Here is an 18,345-nt window from a genome sequence, read left to right on the forward strand (position 1 = left end):
GACACACTCCAACAGGCTATGTGCTCCCCACAAATAAGTTAAACTTAACATTCAGTGAGAAAACTTTTCCTATAGCAATGACAGAACCCAGGAAACATTGCAGGACTCTTCATCTGTGCTGTGCAGGAGCTGGCAAACACCAGAGACCAGTCTGCAAAAAGCAGCCAACTGTACTCTGAGCATTCCAGCTCATACGGAATGTTAGTTGATGTCAAAACCATTAGTTAAGTGATTAAAACATCCCTTTCTCTTGCATGAGATATACCACAGTGTTCTCCTGTAAAGGCAAACTGACCTTAGCATGACAAAAAACTGCAGCTAAGAGTTTACACAATCTGCTTTATAACATCACATCAAGCTACAACAGTTAAAATACACTGTTTCACAAAGCAGCAGTCATTAATTTAAAATCTGGCAGTTCCCTTTTAAAAGCAGTTGTTTTCCCTTCTAGTGACACACCTATCCTGAAGGAGATCAAGTCATTGATTTTGAAGAGGGGAGGGGAAAATACAAGAACAAAAACCAAAAAAAAACCCACAAACCACAAAAAAAACAGAAAACCAAACCAGGAAGCACTTTCAGAATGAAGTATCCAATAATTCCACAGCCTGCAGGGTAAAAGGCTGCAACGTTAATGTTTGTTTCCAGTAACACAGCTCTAAAAACAGCTTTGTCCAAATGCTGCTATAAAGATTTTCAAATTACTCCCAACCATAGGAATGGAGCTCAACCAGGACATTCCATGATGAAGACCATTTAGCTAATGATCTACTTAGATATCTCAGGTTTGAGATACTGTAGTGCAGGTTCACTTCATCTTCTTTTCTGTTCTGCTACAGACTCTCATTAAAACTTCTAATGCACAGTTCAGAACAAACCTAACTGAAGGCTTAAGTAGACTCCCCTCCTGGGTACACAAGCAAGTCTCATTCCCCATGGAAGTGGAACCCCATCCATTTTCAGATTTTTCAGCAAGGGATGCCAGAGCCTGAGCCAGCTTGTCACCTTAAGCAAGAATTTTATGGGGAAAATGGGTATATAGACAATACATAGTAGTGTTTATGCTTATTCCATATGGAAAACTGACCTGATGCTAAGAGAAGTTTCATTCAGGGCTGTAAGAAAACTAAGATGTAAAATAAAAAAAAAAAAAAAGAGAGAGGATGGATAGTGCTACACGGACTGCCTAACCCACTTACCATAGAAGCTTCCATTCCTTTTTACAGAACCTTCTCAGTATTTCTAGAAGTTGATACCTACTGCTGGCTTAGTCATCACAGACAAGTAGCAGCCTCTATTCTCAGTTAACAGAACTGACCCATCTGGAATTCACATTATAAATATATGTGGAGATAAACCAGGTGATTAGCTCAAAAACTACAAACAAACAAAAAAAAACCCCACAAACAAAACACCAACCAAAAATCACAAACACACACACCCAAAAAAAACCCAAAAACAAGCTAACATGAGAGCTCTTCCTCAGATTTATGGACCTTAAGGGTATGGAACTCCTATTTATGTTGTCCTGTAGATTTCACAAGACTTAATTCTCGCACGTTCTTTTGGTCACTTGGACATGAAAGTCAGGGTAATTCAGCTTTGAAAAGGCTTTGCTTGCAATAACTGTCTTTTGCCTTTTAAAGGAAATCTGTACATTTCCCCCTCCCCATAGATTCTCACGCATTCACACAGACTCTCTAGAAAGGTAAGACACTTTATTGAATTTGTTGATAAATTAAGAAAGGACTATGAACCAGACTTATGGATCACAGGTGCTTGTAAACAGACATCAATTCCTTCCCACAGAAAGCCTGACTCCACGTGCTCAGCAACAAGTCACTTTCCCCAGCGTTGCTCACAGGCTGCATAGTGATGGAGGGCAGAGAAAAAGTCTTCATAGCTGATGTTCAGGTGGGAAGGCAAAGAACTGAGAAAGCAAGTTAGAAAAGTTAAAATAAGCTTTCATAAACACTGCATGATTCACATGGTCAGTCAGGAATATGACTACTCAAAGCTGTTGTCTGAGCAACCTTGTGAACTTGCTCTCAACACTCTTATTGCCACTCAACTCTAGTAGCTAAACCAGCTGTCAATATCTTGTCACCCTCTAAATAAAGTCCACCCATTAGAGCACAGAGGGCACTTCAAATCAGTGAGAAAGCTGGAGAAGCACAGGTCTGCCCAGACATTTAAGTGCCCTATAAATACTCTCAAGATTTAAGAAATACAGCAACTCTAGTCAGTCCAGTTACTGCCAAAATTGGAAAGTAATACAGAGGCATGATCATCTTACATTATCCTATTTCTCTTACATCCTTAGCTTCCCTATTAGAAACCTGATAGTACTCAAAATCAACATAAGGAACACCAACAGAACTGGGATTGGGTGACCAAAGATGTTCCTTAAACCTGAAGAATAAAGCCTGTTGTTGCCTAATCATGGTTGAAGAAGCAATGAATATTCGACAGGTTTCATTTAACAATTTTTAAATACCATCAAATCAATCACCAGACACTTTTGTTTAGACAGCTCTCCTCTTCTGGCTATTTCCATAAGGTAAGTCACACAAAAGATCTGTTTAGTTAGATATTATTCCAACCTGCTTCACAGAATTCATAGGCAACTCACACAATCTCTGTCAGTCTGATGTGCCACGGAAGGAATCCTAATGTGCTGTCCACAGGACCAAACTTCAAGACTAAATCAGGATCAGGAAATCCATTTGTACCTGAAAGAACCAGTTAAATTAGGTTTTGTTAAATTTGTCAGACTTATTTTAATTCTAAACCCTAAGGCATCTGCTTTTTCTTTAAATGCATTTTTTTTTAAATGAACTGAAGCTCCTGAGGACAACTTAACAATTAAAAGCCCAAGAGGACAGACTGGTCTTGCATCCCCTGAACAGGCCCAGTTACGGTGTTATTGTAATGTCAGGTAGTTTTCAAAGACTTCCTAAGGCAGTGACAGGAACACTTACATTGTTTTCAATAACAGCAAACCTTAACACTACTGTTTAAACTGACTTGTTCTAGTTTTGTCTAGGCAAACTTGTTTCTAGTAGCATAGAACATGCTGTACCCTGACCCATACCTACTACAGTCCTAACTCAACTATGTGAAGTTACAGTCCAGAAGAGTAAAAGGACTATAACACACACATAGAGGGGGGAACAAAAAAAAAAAAAACACACACACACTAAACCAAAACCACACCACACACCAAACTTCGTGAGGTTCCACTGAAAGAACAACAAATTGGTATCATAAACCAACAAGAAAACAAGTTGTAAAAAAAAAAAAAAAATATATATATATATATATACACACACATATATATATACACACGCCCTGTCAGGCGAAGTGTCTCTTCATCAGTATGGAGCTAGACAGACAACTTTAAAAACAACTTCTACTATGAAATTTCAGACAAGCTATTGTAGGTGACATCTTTCTGGTTAATGATTAAGGAAGAACAGGGCAATATTTTTTTCCTGTTACTAAGTGGACAGCACAAGCCACCCCAGGGCAGAGCTAGGTAACACTGAAGGACTTCACTAAGTGCTCATGCTACCCATAACTTAAAAACCCAGCCACTGTCCTTCCACTAGTCTAACCTCAACTCAGATGGGCATACAAACAGCTGTTTGGAAAAAGCTAAGCTTCCTTCCCTGAAAAGCCAAGATGAAATACTACAGTTTGATGCACAAGGAAGTCTCCCCAAGTAAAGATAAGCTAATTAAATCTTTAGTAGCTTGCAGTCTTGCTCACCAGTGAGAGTGTACTACTCATCTCCCAAGGCTGATGACAGCAGCCAAATGACACTGTCTCCCTTCCACACACTTCTGCCATGCCTGAACTACTCCAGGCCAAAACTGAGAGACATGCAAAATAAGCTCAGAATGAACAGTCTTGGTCCAGCTTTCCCTGCTGATTCTATCAAGGTGATTAGGGCTACGTGTGGAAACCAGTACAGAACCCCAGTGGGACCCAAGAAGGTTAGCTGTTTTTCATGCACCTACCTAGCTCATCCAAAAAGCATTCCAGCAGTCATAACCCTACTTTGTTATAATGCTGCCATTAGTCATGATTATTGCGTGCTCTTGGTTGTTACCCCTTCCTTTATGCACTAATTCGACAAGTTAACTGCATAAGGACTTACACCACACAACGCCCACCTTTAGCAGATAAAGTTTAACACTGCCTATTTGTTCTGAACCTCAGATGTTATTTCTCAGTTTTCACACTTATTAAAAAAAAAAAAAACACAAACCAACAAACAGTCAAGACCTTTTTACAAGTTTAAGTTCAGTTGTAGAGGAACTGAACTTTCAGAATAAAGGACTAGGAAACTAAGGTCCTATCAGATTTTGCCCCACCCAGGTTTCAAAACTGAAGCTGGAGATTGAGAAGTTCACATCTTCCCTCCCCACTGACTCATCACAATAATCCTTTTACCAGAGGTAAAGATGCTATTTTCCCAAGCATGTGCATTTCTAAGGAAGGATGAAGTACTTAGATATGAATACTGTGTGCCATAGTCCAAATCTTATCTCAAAGTTAAGGAAAAAAAAAAAAAGGCAAAAGCTGCTTATGTGTTCACAAGTCAGTATGTTAGTACAAAACAGCTTTGCAGGGAAGCAGTGAATACTTAAGAGTGGGGACTCTGGAAGAAGCAGACAGCTTTAGTCATCAGCTGATTCAGTAGCTGAGCACTCCTCAGCTGGCTAGTTCAGCAACAGAATCTTCAACATTGTAATGGCTTTTCAAACAGGAAAACTTTCAGATAGCCCAGTTAATGCTAATATTTCCTTCTGGTTACTATCTGAAGGAAAATGAAAATGTACACTGTAGCATTACAGTCAAAACAGCCTATTCACAACACAGTCCTGTGCTTTCCACCCTGCACCCATCTAAACATAATACTACCAATGCTTTCCATGTGGAAGCTCCCTCAGAGCTGCTGGAGTTGCAGCACTGTGCAAGTATTGCACACAACAATTTGGGAGCAGACTCAAAAAGAGGCCTAAAGACTTGGACACTCAAGGGACGGGATCTGGCAACAACCCTTTTAGGTCAAGCGTTCTGTGAGGGAACGTGAAGGAATTTGTAGAGCTGACAGCAGTACCCTTCTCTTATCCACACAGATTTTACAGGCTAACTTAAAAAGCCTTAACTTTTAGTCACATTCTTCACTAGGAAGGCAGACATCAAATAGAGACAATATTATAATGCAGCTGGCACCTACTTTTATGAAAACAAGCTGGTTAGCTGAGGCATTGCTCAGAAGAAAGTACTCTTACACTGAAGAAAACTCAAGCTGTAAAAATTAGAGCACGACTGCATTAAGAACCGAAAAGCCACACGACAAGCTAGAATCATACCATTTTAGGACTAGACTTCAATACTGCATCCTAAATATGAACAGAAAGTTAAACTACATTATCACATATTCAAAAAAATGTGAAAAAAATCAGAAATTAGATAAGTCACCAAGAACACAAACCCCAAAAAATAGTTACTCAAATACTGTTTACAGAATTTAATGTCAATTTAGATCAGTAACTCACAGGTGTTTATGTTCAATACTTTGCCAATAAGGACACAGAGAAACTAAATTTGCCTGCAACTAAAATGAGTAGTTTCATAAGCTGCTGTTAAACAAGTCATGAAAGAGTAGTTCTTCACCTCCAACTGTCCTAAACATTAAAACCAGGCAAATTAATAAGCAGGACTAGATAGAGATACTATCTTTAGTATATCTAAATTATATTATAATAAAAATAATAATTAACATATAATAATATATTATATAATTTAATATATAATTACAATACATAGTTATAATAATTATAATAAATTATATTATCTCTAAATATCTCTATTAGATACTATCTTTACTATCTTATTAGCCACATAGATTAAACAGTCTGTTTCTAAACTCTATAGTTTTGACAGATTAAAAGTATAAGAGATTTATTTTTCTGTGCTCAGCTAGCATGCATTACTTGAACAATAAGTCTGCTTTTTTTTTTTTTTAAGGTTATGCAGACTGGACCTAATACTTTTAACACCTCTAGACAATGAAATGCATGGATATGAGGTCATGAACAAGTGTTTGCAAAGCTCCAGTTAAACATCACTGGCCAAAATACATACATGAGTACTAGCTGTCACCAGTTCTTTATCAAGGATGTGTTTTAGAAAAGCAGTTATTCATTTCTTTAAGTTGCCTTTGGGGTATGACGGTATAGATGTCCAAGTTATTTCTTCAGGTGCCTTAGTAAACATGTTTAATAATTCCATTACAGTTAGAAGCTGTCATGCGGCATGCCAACAACAGGGACAGAATTCAGTTTGAAATTAAGATTAAAGCATCTAAACTGCTGCTGTAGTTAGTCTGCATGACAATTCAGCTGACCACCCATTTGGAGAATTTAAAGAAAAAAAAAAAGGGAAAAAAAAAAAAATCATTCTCCAAGTCCAATTAAATGGAGCCACACTGCAATAATGTGCCTGCAGACATCCAAGTTCAAGTGTGCAATCTGAAATCTGTACCCTGCAAAGTTAATTACAGTTGCAATTAACATTCATGGATAGCCTAGGAGAGCTGAGCAAGTACTACAGCTCCATTGCACCACTGGGAAAGCAGAAGGTTGTTCTGAACTACTTCTCCCAGATGTGACATTAGTGTAGCCCTGCCCTTTCCATAGCTATTGCACGCAGCCAGCACCTCAGTGCACAGTCAGTAATCTGCATGAATTAGTAACACAGATAACTAAGATAGTGGGTTATACAATAGCAAAAGATCAGCAAGTGCTCCATCATTCGCACGCAATGTGATAGTTAATCAGCAGTACAAGCTCTAATTGCTGTAATTAGATCCAGAAAAGACTCTCTGCCCATAGCCAGGTTTGCAACATACTAACTCGCCAAAAGTTAACCCAGGTTATAATAGTCTAGTTTCAGTGGTACTTTTTCCAGAAAGCTCATCACAGAACATCCCACAGAGGTTGTAAACTCTGAAAAGCAGAGACTCTCCAATTTAGCTTAAGGTTTTCTTTTCCTGCTCAGAGGAAAAGCTCAAAAGTGAGTAAACAAGCAATAATCATAACTTAACCTGATACACTAAGCATTGATAGACACATTCTAAGCAATAAATATACTAGAAACTAAATCAGTTATGAATCAAGTACTCCTTCCCCTCCTCCTCACAGACCATGTCATACTTACTACTTAATAAGTTGTCTAAGACATTCACATCCAGGTCTGTGTACGTTTTTTGCTGCTGTGCTACCAACTGACAAAAGTTCTGAGCAGCTTTTACTATGTCTGCTTTTCCATCTTCTGGGGACAGCACCTTCAATGTAGATTGGCAATTTAAAACTGAAAGTACAAAACACAGTTTAAAAGCAACAGAAATACAGTTGTTTTGAATATGCTTTAGATATTGACAGGATATGATCACAAGTAACTTACAAATTACTTCATATATTATACAGCTAGTCAGATATCTTCTGGATTTGCTATATTACTAAAAAGCAAGTTGAAGGCACTATTTTGAGGGGTCTTTGTGAAAAATGGTTTAATTAATGTCAGTTTTGAAATTTAGAGTCTTCCAGTGAATTATCATTTGTTGTTATGCTCCCAGGCAAAGCAGCAGAAGGAAGGTGCCTGGATAGTAACTTGTGGGGTGGTAAGCAATGCAGAAAGACTTGCAGTTCAGGGAAAGGAAAAAAGGAACATGTTTTAACAGGTACTGTGAACATTCATGTGACAATGATTAAATTAAGATGGGGTCCTCCCTGAAGATGGTAACAGGATCTTTCAGCCACACCTCAAAATTGATGCAGGAGTTACAAAGCTGATTTAAGATTGTGACAGAGAAGCTAGGGACCAGTTAATATTACTACAGATTAATGGGTGAGTTCTGGTACTGTGACTTAAGATAACATTTCACAACAATCTTTTTGTCCGCACTATTACGAGATAAGAGTCTTCTCGCACGACATGACTTGCATCGTCAGTTTTGATAATGTAACTAAGAGGTAAACTTACCAAGGATGCTGAAGACTACCCAGCCTGAAGTAACTGGTTAGATACTAGTGTCTGGACTCGAGACTGGTATAGAACTTATGATTGTTATACCTAGACACTTTAAAATAGCATTTCTTAAAACTGCAGAACCTGACTGCAAAGGACCACAGAATACAGTCAGAAAATTCATAAGAACATGTAGAACACGTCAGTCTATCCAAAGCCACTACAACCAAAGTAATTGTTCCTTAATGTTGTTTGATGTCATATATCCTATGCTAAAGAATATTTCTCTAACAGTATTCAGAAGTGAAAGACATCTTTTTGCTTCTCAGAAGTGAAAAATTGCAGTTCATTATTATAAACTGGACAGATGTCAGCTTGATGAGTTCCAAGTACAAAGCACCTGGTCTGACTGCGGAGCCCTTTAAGAACAAAAAATTCTAAAAATTACAGAAACCACTTCTGTTATTCATAGTTTCCAGCACAAAAGGTTCCTGAGACTCAAATGTACCCTTTCAGTCAGCAAGTCTGAGCAGTCTTCCAGTAGTTCATTTGGTTTGGACATAAACATCCTGATTTAGGTAAGTAGGCTGATTTAAGTAGGCTGGAGTTTAAGACATTGACAACATGTCTACCCTGTTTTCTGCTGGTTATTTCAACTTTCACAGGAATAGACAGGAATAACATGAAACTTGGGTGTTTTGATGGAAATGCTAGCACTTTAGCCTAAGCTACTTACAAGCCAAGCTTATGCTACAACTTTGGACTTTATACTGGAAAACTGGCGCAAAGGTTCTCATCATCCTATTAGCTCTTGTAGGGGAAGCAAAACTCAGCCAACAGCACCTGAAACACGGCTAAATGTACTACAGCAGTAGTGACTGTTTCTTAAGTCTTTGAACCACATAATATGATTGGCTTAAAAAAGAAGGGGTTTTTTATTATGAGACCTATTTAAACATTGAGTTGTAAGGACAGCTGTAAGTATCAGCCTATCTCTCTAATGCAAAGGCTTGCCTTAGTAAGTACATGCTTGTGATTTACTACATTTTGAACAGACTTCTAGTGTTTGTGTTAGTCAGCATAGCTAAGTGAATACTTACAGCAGATTGTGCTGAATAAGGAACATTAACCTTGAAACATATTCCTGCTTTCCACTTGTACTACATGCAAAAGCTGCTGTCACAGGTATTTTTAAACTTACATCCTTTACTTTCCTGGTGTCATACATTGCCATGACAACCAGCTGTTTTGCTCTTTCCCTCCTTCTCAGCTTTGAGGTATAAATGTGGAAAAATCAAATTGCATTGTTTGTTAGTTTGACATCAGTTCCTTTATTGTAACTCCAGTGTTTTTCCAATTCTCTCAACAAAAGAATTCACCTCCCTGAAACAGTGGGGAGTTGAGCTACACTGATGCGTTAAAGGGGTGATGGCACAAGAGTCAGGCTAAAGGGAAGATCAGACAGCCCAGTAATGATCACTATGGGAAGGAGGGAGCAACACTTCACTATTAGTTAAGAAGAAATATGCACAATGCAAGTTTACTACTAGTCCAGGAAGGCTGCATGTGTTCTGATCAGTGCTTAATGAGGGAAAAGGTCACTGTATACAGGAACGTGTTTAAGTCAAAGCAGAATTATTATTTATACGTGGCTATTTAAAGTCATACCAATCCCACCTTGCAATTCATCTTACCTTGATCAGCTTTGTCTTGATTTGCAAATTTCACCATGTACTTGGAGCAATCTAGTCCCAAGAGTTCTTGCTGCTGTTTTAAGATTTCATCCATCAATCTTGAATTATTCCTCTTGAAAATACCTTAAAAAAAAAAAAAGCTGCATTGTCAGTCAACTCCTATAAAGAGTGCTATAAAACAAATCTAACACTAGGCAGGAAGAAAAAAAAAGAATCAGGTAGGCAGTACTGGTTTCAAACTGGAGTTTACAAGTACAATAACAATCCAAAACAAATGCTACTGCACATGACTAATTTCAGTGACCTTGGAAAGACAACTCACATGCTTTTGTTCCTCTTTTACCCAGCCTGGTTTCAGTAGCAAGCTGCCATTGCATAAGGAATAGTTTAAGACTTAATTCATTGTCCCTAGCATGCTAGCAATAGTTAGAGATAGCAATACATGACCAACACAGGATCATCAAGTCAGATAAACACCAAGTTTCTTGAACACCTATCCCACACTGCTGTTGATTTGCAGTTTATGTCTGCTGCCACACCATTAAGGCCGCAGGCTAACAAAGCAAGTCACCACAAAGCAAGAGCCAGAAGTCTAAATCAGCATATTACGCCATGTCCAATGCCATGGATTTCCTAATAAGAGGGTTTCACAAGGAATATATATTCCAAGAAGTTAATGCAATCCCCAAGGACTTCTTATACTTACATGTTTATGGTAGACACATTTTGAGTGCAGGAGATTACAAAAAAAAAAAAAAAAAAAATTGCTTAACCAAACATACTCGGGTTCTTGTTCTAAAATAAATGTTGACTCTTAAGAGAGATACAACACAACTATTTCTATTTAAAATCCACAGTAAAAAATGTTACATCTTAAATATTTACAATGCAAAAGTCTGACTAAGCACATTTACTTAGGAATTGGTAATGCCTTCATCACATTGTATTCAGGACTTGTTACTAACAGCCTAAGTTTCTTTCAGAAATCCTATGTCAAGCACTTCTGTTGACCAATTTAAAAATGCCCACACAATCTTACAAGAAACACTGAACTTGTATACAATTTTATGATCAAGCTTATAATTCATCTCAACCCAATTCTGGGATTAGAAACTGCTACAAACAACAGTTTCCGTATCAGTAGTGGCCAAACAGTGTACAACTGTTTGGTTAAAATCATAATACATTAGGAGTTAGTTTGCAAAATGAAGAGATACAACCCATTTAACATGCTGGTCTTTTAGCTCTCGTTAATATTTTTATTAACATATATATATTTAATATACAGGCTTCAATAGATGGTAAAGCATCTGTTTTTCCTCCCACCCTGGGTAGTGACAGACTTAGAGACTGATACATGCAGGTCATAAGTAAGAAGCTGCAAGTTCAGTAGAAGCAGGATTCAAAACTGACAGGAACCATGAACTGGAAGGGCACAACCAGCACAGAGAAATGCCAGGTGGCATCAGCCATTTGTTTGTCTGGCTAAACTACCACAGCCACCACTTGTTAATGTCTTGGTAGCACCCCAAAGTCCAACATTCTCACTTGCGGTGCCTTTCAGAGCAGCAGAATCTGGTAAAACACCAGAGAAGAGTCAGTTCTTCCTTAAAAGGGAACACCTTAGCCAAAGTTAAGCCTAGGAAAGAATAAATTTCCACAGCATCTCAATTACTTGCTTTTTCTCAACTCCCAGTGCCAACAAGGAAAGAGTCATAAGGTAACAAGTCTGTTTTAAGCATCAAACTATTAACAGTTTGAGAAACATCAAACCATAACCAATTCAAATAATGTATATGCAAGAAACTGTTTAACACATGAACAGCTTCTGCCTACATCCTCCTGATGGATCCTGCTGGTTGCAGTTTAACAGAGGAAAGCAGAGCTTGAGTCATGACACTGGACTTCACAGAAAACAGAGAGCTAGAAAACACTAAACTCATCTATTCCAAGAGTCTAGAAAAAAAATATAATCTGAAAGTGGCTGAAGGCACTTAAGTTTCATTCACTTTAAAGCCACTTAAGCTGTCGCTAACCAAACAGGAAGAAATCAAGTTAGAACTTATAAAGTAATACGTGATCATTCCTCACACATTTTTTTCTTGGAAGGACATCCTGTACTCAGAGAACAAGTACTCATCAGCAGTTAAGAGATACTGTCACATTACCCACACCTATAAGGAGATTATCTTCTACAGATTAGCATTAGTCCTGAATATAAATGTGGTCTGAGGACTCTGCCAACTCAACACTGAATCACAATTGTTGAGTGTGAAGTTTCACACAGGCAAAGACCTATAGCAGGTGCCACTTCATAAACACAAAAGTGTTTCAGTGACAAAGCCACACCAGATTTATCCCCCATTGAAGTGAACACAGTGAATACACAGCAAGTTTTATGGATTGATCAGATATGCTAAACTACCAAGTAATTTGGAAGAAACTAAGAGCCTGTGTTTGGGGCTAATTAAATAACTTATTTTGCCTACTGCAATACTCTATCCTTTCAAAGAATTTCTAAGAGAAAACTGGTCAAAAGTAAAGCAGTTCACTGGAAAATTAAATCCAGGATGAAAACCCCAAGTTCTGCATACAGTAGTACTAAAGGCTTTAAGAAGCCTTCAACCCAAAGCATCTGTTGAGAAACCCAAAGTACTCATATCCCAAGACACAACAAGCTCCCAAAAAGCACTTTAGATTTATCCCAAACTATTTCAGGAGAGCTTCACTGACAGTAGCAACACTCAAGCAAGCCCTCTTGAGTGGCAAACTTAATGAAAAAGTTAAAGTATGTAACACTGGTCAAAAGATTCTGCTCCCCAGAAGATATCTTAACAGCTACTATATAACTGCACAATCACTGCCTTCTGACTATGAGAAGGCCGCATTATTTCCTCAGAGATAAGGTCTTGACCAGCATGGCTGGATTTCTACCAAGTAAAAGGATGGGCAATACAGAAGCCCACAGAAATAAAACCTTGATCAGAACTCTAAAATTCTAGTGAATATTATCTAATACCTTTGTAACATTTAGGTTCTGTAGTTGCCCATGAGGATCAGTACAGCTCCAGCCAAGTTGCCCTTACTGATGCAGCTGCTGTAACACACTAGCATCAAGTGGGATTCAGCTACTTATTCTGATACCAGAAACAACCTATTTAACCATTTTGTTAAAATTACAGAAATTAACTAGTATAAAGAAAAAAAACAGCTTATCTGGCACATCTTTAAAGAACTTCATGTTTCCCTCTCTTCCTATAGGATGGGCAATTAAGGACACATTTTTAATTTAAGCCTTTCACAGGAAACCGACACAGTTATTTCCTCCAGAAAACACAACCACAGAAGATCACTCTTGTAATTAAAGTTTCCTATTGCAATGAGAAGAACCTCAGTACTACAAATATGCAATGAAGTAAAAGGAAACAAATTAAAGTGTACTTCACTAGACATAACACAGATTCAGAGCACTTGTCATCATGTTTCCTTCTTCACCACAGCCAGCATCAGTGGGGACAACATATCAACTGTATGAACACAGAACCTTACTGAAGCAGCTCAGCAGAACTAAACTATGTCTCACCACCTGAAAAGAGGAAAACAAGCACACTGTGTAATTAAGGTTCACCCTCTGCTACTGGTAAGACAAGTTGTACCTGACTTCATTGACCTTCACTATATTAATATTATTCCTCAGGGTTCCATTGTTTGCCGATATTCAGAACTGGATTTAGAAACAACTGCAACACTAAGTCTATTGGGAAATGCTTTATGCTCAATTCAGATACCATAAGGAGCTCAGCACCAACAGAAAGGCAACATATCTGCTATTACTAGAAGTAAGCATACACTCAAGCTGTATGAATGACTACTTGCTTACTCTCTCAAACCAGTTTAAAAGGCTGAGCTGACAAGATGCTGTACAAAAAGCAGTCACGGCTGCCATCCCAGGAAACCCAAACATCTAGGAAGAACATCTATGTGTCATGGCAGGCTACTCTCATCAACTCAAAGTTTGGCAAAAAACACTGATTTAAAATGTTTTAGTTGCTCTGCATTGTCTTGCCTTCTTCAATTGTGTTCCAACAAACTGGAATTCAAGCTGACAATTAAAACAGCATATTCTTGTATCAACAGACTAACAAAAGAATGAAACACTGAAAAGCGTTATAGTCTCATGACTCTAGTATCAAGACATAGCTATATTTTCAGATTTCAAAGGTGTTAACAAAACATCTTAACATGCAACTTTAGCACGAATGTAGCACTACATGGGAATAGCAGCAAGTAATGTCCAAGATATATATTTTTTTTCTGGACTGCTAACAATGCCAATTGTTCTGAAAGGTTCTCTCACACACACTGCTCTTCAAAGGACATAACCTTGTTATTTCTGGTCATCATATTTACAATCTTGCAACAATCAGTCTTAGATTTGACTGGATTTCAAGACATGCTGGAGAAGTAGAAGGAGCTTCTCCACACTGAGTTGGCTCCCTGCTGTCAGACAGGATCTCAGTGGCAGTAGGTACCTAAGCACTGGCTGTGGCTTTCTCTCTCCTCAGTGTTAAATGGCTGCATGGTGAACAAGCAGAAAACCAAGACCACCAGGAAACTCTCAGCTGGATCAGTTCCTCAGTTCAGTTGTCTTATATGTAATTTGTGCAGCAAAATGCAGGAATCTAAAAAGGGACTAAGCATAGATACATATTAAGCAACACTGCAGATAGTTTATTTGAGGTTCAACAGAAATTAGAGATCCAGAACAATAAAGTATCTCTCTTCAGGTTATGAGGAGAAACTCTTGTTTGGTAATAGTGTTTGCTCTGCAGCATTTAACCTGGTTTCCTCCACTGAAACACAATATAACCAAATGCCACAACAGCCCTGCACAGATGTTCAGTTTAAACTGCTGTCTGGTACTAAGACTAGTTTCTTAAAAGGATCTTTGGGAATTTAGTAAAAGTTAAGCCATTTAAGTCTTGTATCATGTACAAGGACCAGACATGAAACTGAACTATTAATAGCAGTGGTTTCAAAAAAAAAAAAAAAAAAATCAAATGCCTATAATCAGGGAAAGACCTATACACCTCCAATGCTTTTGCACACTTGGAAACAATAGATTGCACCTACTTAGGCAGGATGCACTGTTAAGTTTTTCCTGAGAGAGCACTAGAAGACAACTATTACAGACTGTACCTCTAACCTTGCATAAACTTACAGAGTTAATCTAATTTGTATGACACCTCTAGACAGCCGTCACAGGTGGCTCAAAACAACAGTTAAACACTGGTCTCTTACAGTTTCACCATTGGCAGCAAGAGCACAGGGATCTTCAGCATGAAGGCTTCTCCTCTGGAGAGGACAGAAACATAGAACATAGTCCACCTCAGCCTTTAACTGAGACTGGGCATGCTATCAGCTCAAAAATCATCTCTCATCAGCTGGGTAGAAAGCTACACCTAATAAAACCTTGAATATGGCTGGTTTCACCTTCTTGTTTGGAAAGAAAAGGTATGAGAAAGACAGATTTGTTCCTTCATTATTTAACAGAATGTTAAATCTAAACTCTGAGCTTATTTTTAAGATATACAGTGAGGTGGAAGCAATGTTTCTGCAAGAACAGGAGTTCAGTCTTATACCTGAAACCTAGTAATGAATAAAATCACATGGTGGATATGAAAAAAACCACCAAAGCTTTCACAAACACTGGCTCAGAGTTAGCTCAAGCACCAAGTAGCACCAGTCCTTATACCAAATGTAGACCACGCAGTTTAATTTTATCATATAAACATCATGCAAGATACACGTGTTCACGTTTAACTACCTTTCCATCCTGTCTCTTCACAGGAGAAAGAATACACAAAAGCAAATGGCTACTCTGACCCAGCCACTTCTAGAAGTTCAGATACAGCCTGTAAACAGAGCCTGTAAAAGCAGGCAGCCTAAAGCTCCCCTCCGCTCACAGCCTGTACCCCTCACAGTCATTGCTCTCAGATGTCAGCAGCTCCTGTCAGCCCAGGGCTGGGGATAAGGCTCTCGGAAGCTCACACCACCAGCTCTCTCCAGCAAGCACCTGGGTGAGCTCACCCCGGCACGGGAGCTGCGGCAGGAGGGCACCCGCGGCATTCCCCGGGCTGCCCGGGGCGCTGCCTAGGCCAGGCGGCTCCAGGGGACAGAAAAAGAGCCGCCAGCAGCGCGGCCAGCACCGGCTCGGGAACACGGCGGCAGCGGGCGAGCCCGGGCTCCAGCAGGTCGCACCGCGGGCCCCGGCGGCACTGCCTGCCAGAAGCCCTCCCCGGGGCGGCCCCCGTGGTACGAGCTTCCCACCCTCGCTCACCATTATGGTCGTAGACGCTGATGTAGGAGATGCCCACCGCCATGCACCACACCACCAGGCTGGCCATGTCCGCGTAGCTCGGCTCCTCCTCGGTCACCACCAGCCCCATGTGCACCGGCAGCTTCTGCAGGGCCCGCCCGTCCGAGCGCCACCGCTGCCGGCCCTGCGCCGCTCCCCCGGGCCGCCGCCGCCTCGCGCCCGCCTTGCGGAAGGCGAAGGTCCCTGCGGCGGGCGCCAGGAGGGCGCAGGAGGCGGCGGCGGAGGCTGCGCGGCGCCAGAGCCACGCGCGGGGCCCGTTGGCGGCGCGGCCGCGCAGGCAGGCCAGCAGCGCGCGCTGCAGACAGAGCAGAGCGCGCAGGAGCGCGTGCAGCGCGCGCCAGGCCAGCCCGCCCGCCCCGCTCATGGGGGGCGCGCGGCGCGGGGCGGCGGCGGCGCCGCCGTCACCAACCGACAGGAGCGCGCGGGACAGCGGCGCGAGGAGAAGGGCGGGGGATGCCGGTGCCTCAGCCGCAGCGCGCTGCCCGCCGCGCCGCCGCCATCCCCTCACTGAGACTAAGTCCGCGTCCCCCGCCCGGCAACCGCCGCCAACGCGGCCATCTTCCTGTCGCCCCGCCTGCTCTTTCACCTCTCACCCCGCCACACGCAAGGCGCCCATTGGCTGCCAGGTGGGCTGCCGTCACTTCCGTCCGCGGAGAGCGAATGACGTGGCCCTAAGGGAAGGGACGGGGCGGGGCGAGGAAGGGCGCGGAGGCGGGAACGGCCCGGGGCTCTGCCCCGCCCCTCGGGAGTGGGCGGGGTCTGGGGCGGGGCGGCGCCCCCTGGCGGGCGTTGCTGGCGGTGGGGCCGGGGCGGGGGAGAAGGGGCGGCAGCGGGGGCGGGGACGTGGCGTTTGGAAAGAGCCTCGGTGGCCCCTGTGCTTCCCAGCGCTTCCGCAGGCCGGGCAGCGAAGCTTCCCCATCTCCCAGTTGCTTCAGGGGCTCGTCAGAAGACGCTCCCTGTGTCCCGCCCCTTCCTTTGCCCTCCTTGGCGCCCGTATCGCCTCGTTAACGCCGGCGTTTGAGACGGGGCGAATCTGAGCACCGCAGGGGCAGCCGGGCCTCGCGGGAGTCTTTATGCAAACGGTGTGTTTCCCCTCCAAAGCGCACTGCAGACACAGCACGGCGGTGGGAAAGGGGGGTAGCGTGTCCCTGAAGGGGCGCACGCCCTGTTCCCGGGGCTCCCACCAAAGCCGCGGCTCCCGGGGCTTCTGCGCTTCGGCTCGTAGCGGCCAACAGACCCGAAGATACAAATCCCACTGCGGGCGAAAGAGCAAGAGCTCACAAGCTAACCCCGTACCGTCAGACTGATGGCCGGGCTGAAATGACACGGGGACAGAGGTTCTCCTCCCTCTCTGCTCTGCCCTGGTGAGACCGCACCTGGAATATTTTATCCGGTTCGGGGCCCCTCAGTTCCAGAAGGACAGGGAACTGCTGGAGAGAGTCCAGCGAAGAGCCACAAAGATGATTAAGGGAGTGGAGCATCTCCCTTATGAGGAAAGGCTGAGGGAGCTGGGGCTCTTCAGCTTGGAGATTAAGAGACTGAGGGGCAACCTCATTAATGTTTATAAATATGTAAAGGGTGAGTGTCACAAGGATGGAGCCAGGCTCTTCTCAGTGACAACCAGTGATAAGACACTGGGCAGTGGGTTCAAACTGGAACACAGGAGGTTCCATTTAAATTTGAGAAGAAACTTCTTCTCAGTGAGGGTGACAGAGCACTGGAACAGGCTGCCCATGGAGGTTGTGGAGTCTCCTACTCTGGAGACATTCAAAACCCGCCTGGACACATTCCTGTGTAACCTCATCTAGGTGTTCCTGCTCTGGCAGGGGGATTGGACTAGATGATCTTTCGAGGTCCCTTCCAATCTCTCACATCCTGTGATTCTGTGGAATACTTAAAGTGCTGTATTAAAAATATAATATTGAATGAAAAATTCTGTATCACAAAAACTTTTTTCTTGCTCAGAAAAGAACTGCTTCCTGGACTGCTAACACAGACCAACATTAGCCAGCAAAAAACACCACAGTCAAACCACTAGGGAGGCTTGTGCTCTTCCATGAATATCTACTATTAGATATTACAATAGCTAATGAAAGTCTGAGTGGCTGATGAAAAGTTAAAAAGTTAAAATGTAAAGAAAAATGAACTTAACATCTTTCTGTTCCAGTTATATAGCTTCATGTGTAGGGTGCCTGGGAAACCCAAGTGTCAACTGCATTTGCATAGGCG

General features: G+C 41.8%; 1 protein-coding gene across 3 annotated transcripts; it reads right to left on the reverse strand.

Annotated features, from left to right (window-relative positions):
- Positions 1–1,697: 1,697 nt before the first annotated feature.
- Positions 1,698–16,717, reverse strand: NUS1 (NUS1 dehydrodolichyl diphosphate synthase subunit). 3 transcript variants are annotated; one of them, XM_082049825.1, is made up of 5 exons: positions 16,078–16,716; positions 9,738–9,860; positions 7,234–7,386; positions 2,633–2,732; positions 1,698–1,930 (listed from the first exon to the last, which is right to left on the reverse strand). In XM_082049825.1, exons 1-5 carry the CDS (start codon positions 16,478–16,480, stop codon positions 1,840–1,842), a joined length of 870 nt encoding a protein of 289 aa, XP_081905951.1. In that variant the 5' UTR covers positions 16,481–16,716; the 3' UTR covers positions 1,698–1,839. The 3 variants fall into 3 exon arrangements, with proteins under 3 accessions (XP_081905951.1, XP_081905952.1, XP_081905953.1); XM_082049826.1 differs by lacking the exon at positions 7,234–7,386 and having other exon boundaries at positions 16,078–16,717; XM_082049827.1 differs by lacking the exons at positions 1,698–1,930; positions 2,633–2,732 and adding an exon at positions 4,591–5,414 and having other exon boundaries at positions 16,078–16,717.
- Between the last annotated feature and the right edge of the window lie 1,628 nt (positions 16,718–18,345).

This window comes from Streptopelia decaocto (assembly GCF_964273445.1).
Source record: "Streptopelia decaocto genome assembly, chromosome: 3".
NCBI lineage: Eukaryota > Metazoa > Chordata > Aves > Columbiformes > Columbidae > Streptopelia > Streptopelia decaocto.

What these genes read in the sequence shown, in the direction of transcription:
- NUS1 (XM_082049825.1), bottom strand. Translation starts at nt 16,480, where the DNA reads ATGAGCGGGGCGGGCGGGCTGGCCTGGCGCGCGCTGCACGCGCTCCTG. An exon ending in CAGCGTCTACGACCATAATG is followed by an intron (nt 9,861 to 16,077) that starts GTGAGCGAGGGT and finishes TTTTTTTTTAAG; the next exon opens with GTATTTTCAAGAGGAATAAT. An exon ending in CTTAGACAACTTATTAAGTA is followed by an intron (nt 2,733 to 7,233) that starts GTAAGTATGACA and finishes TGGTTCTTTCAG; the next exon opens with GTACAAATGGATTTCCTGAT.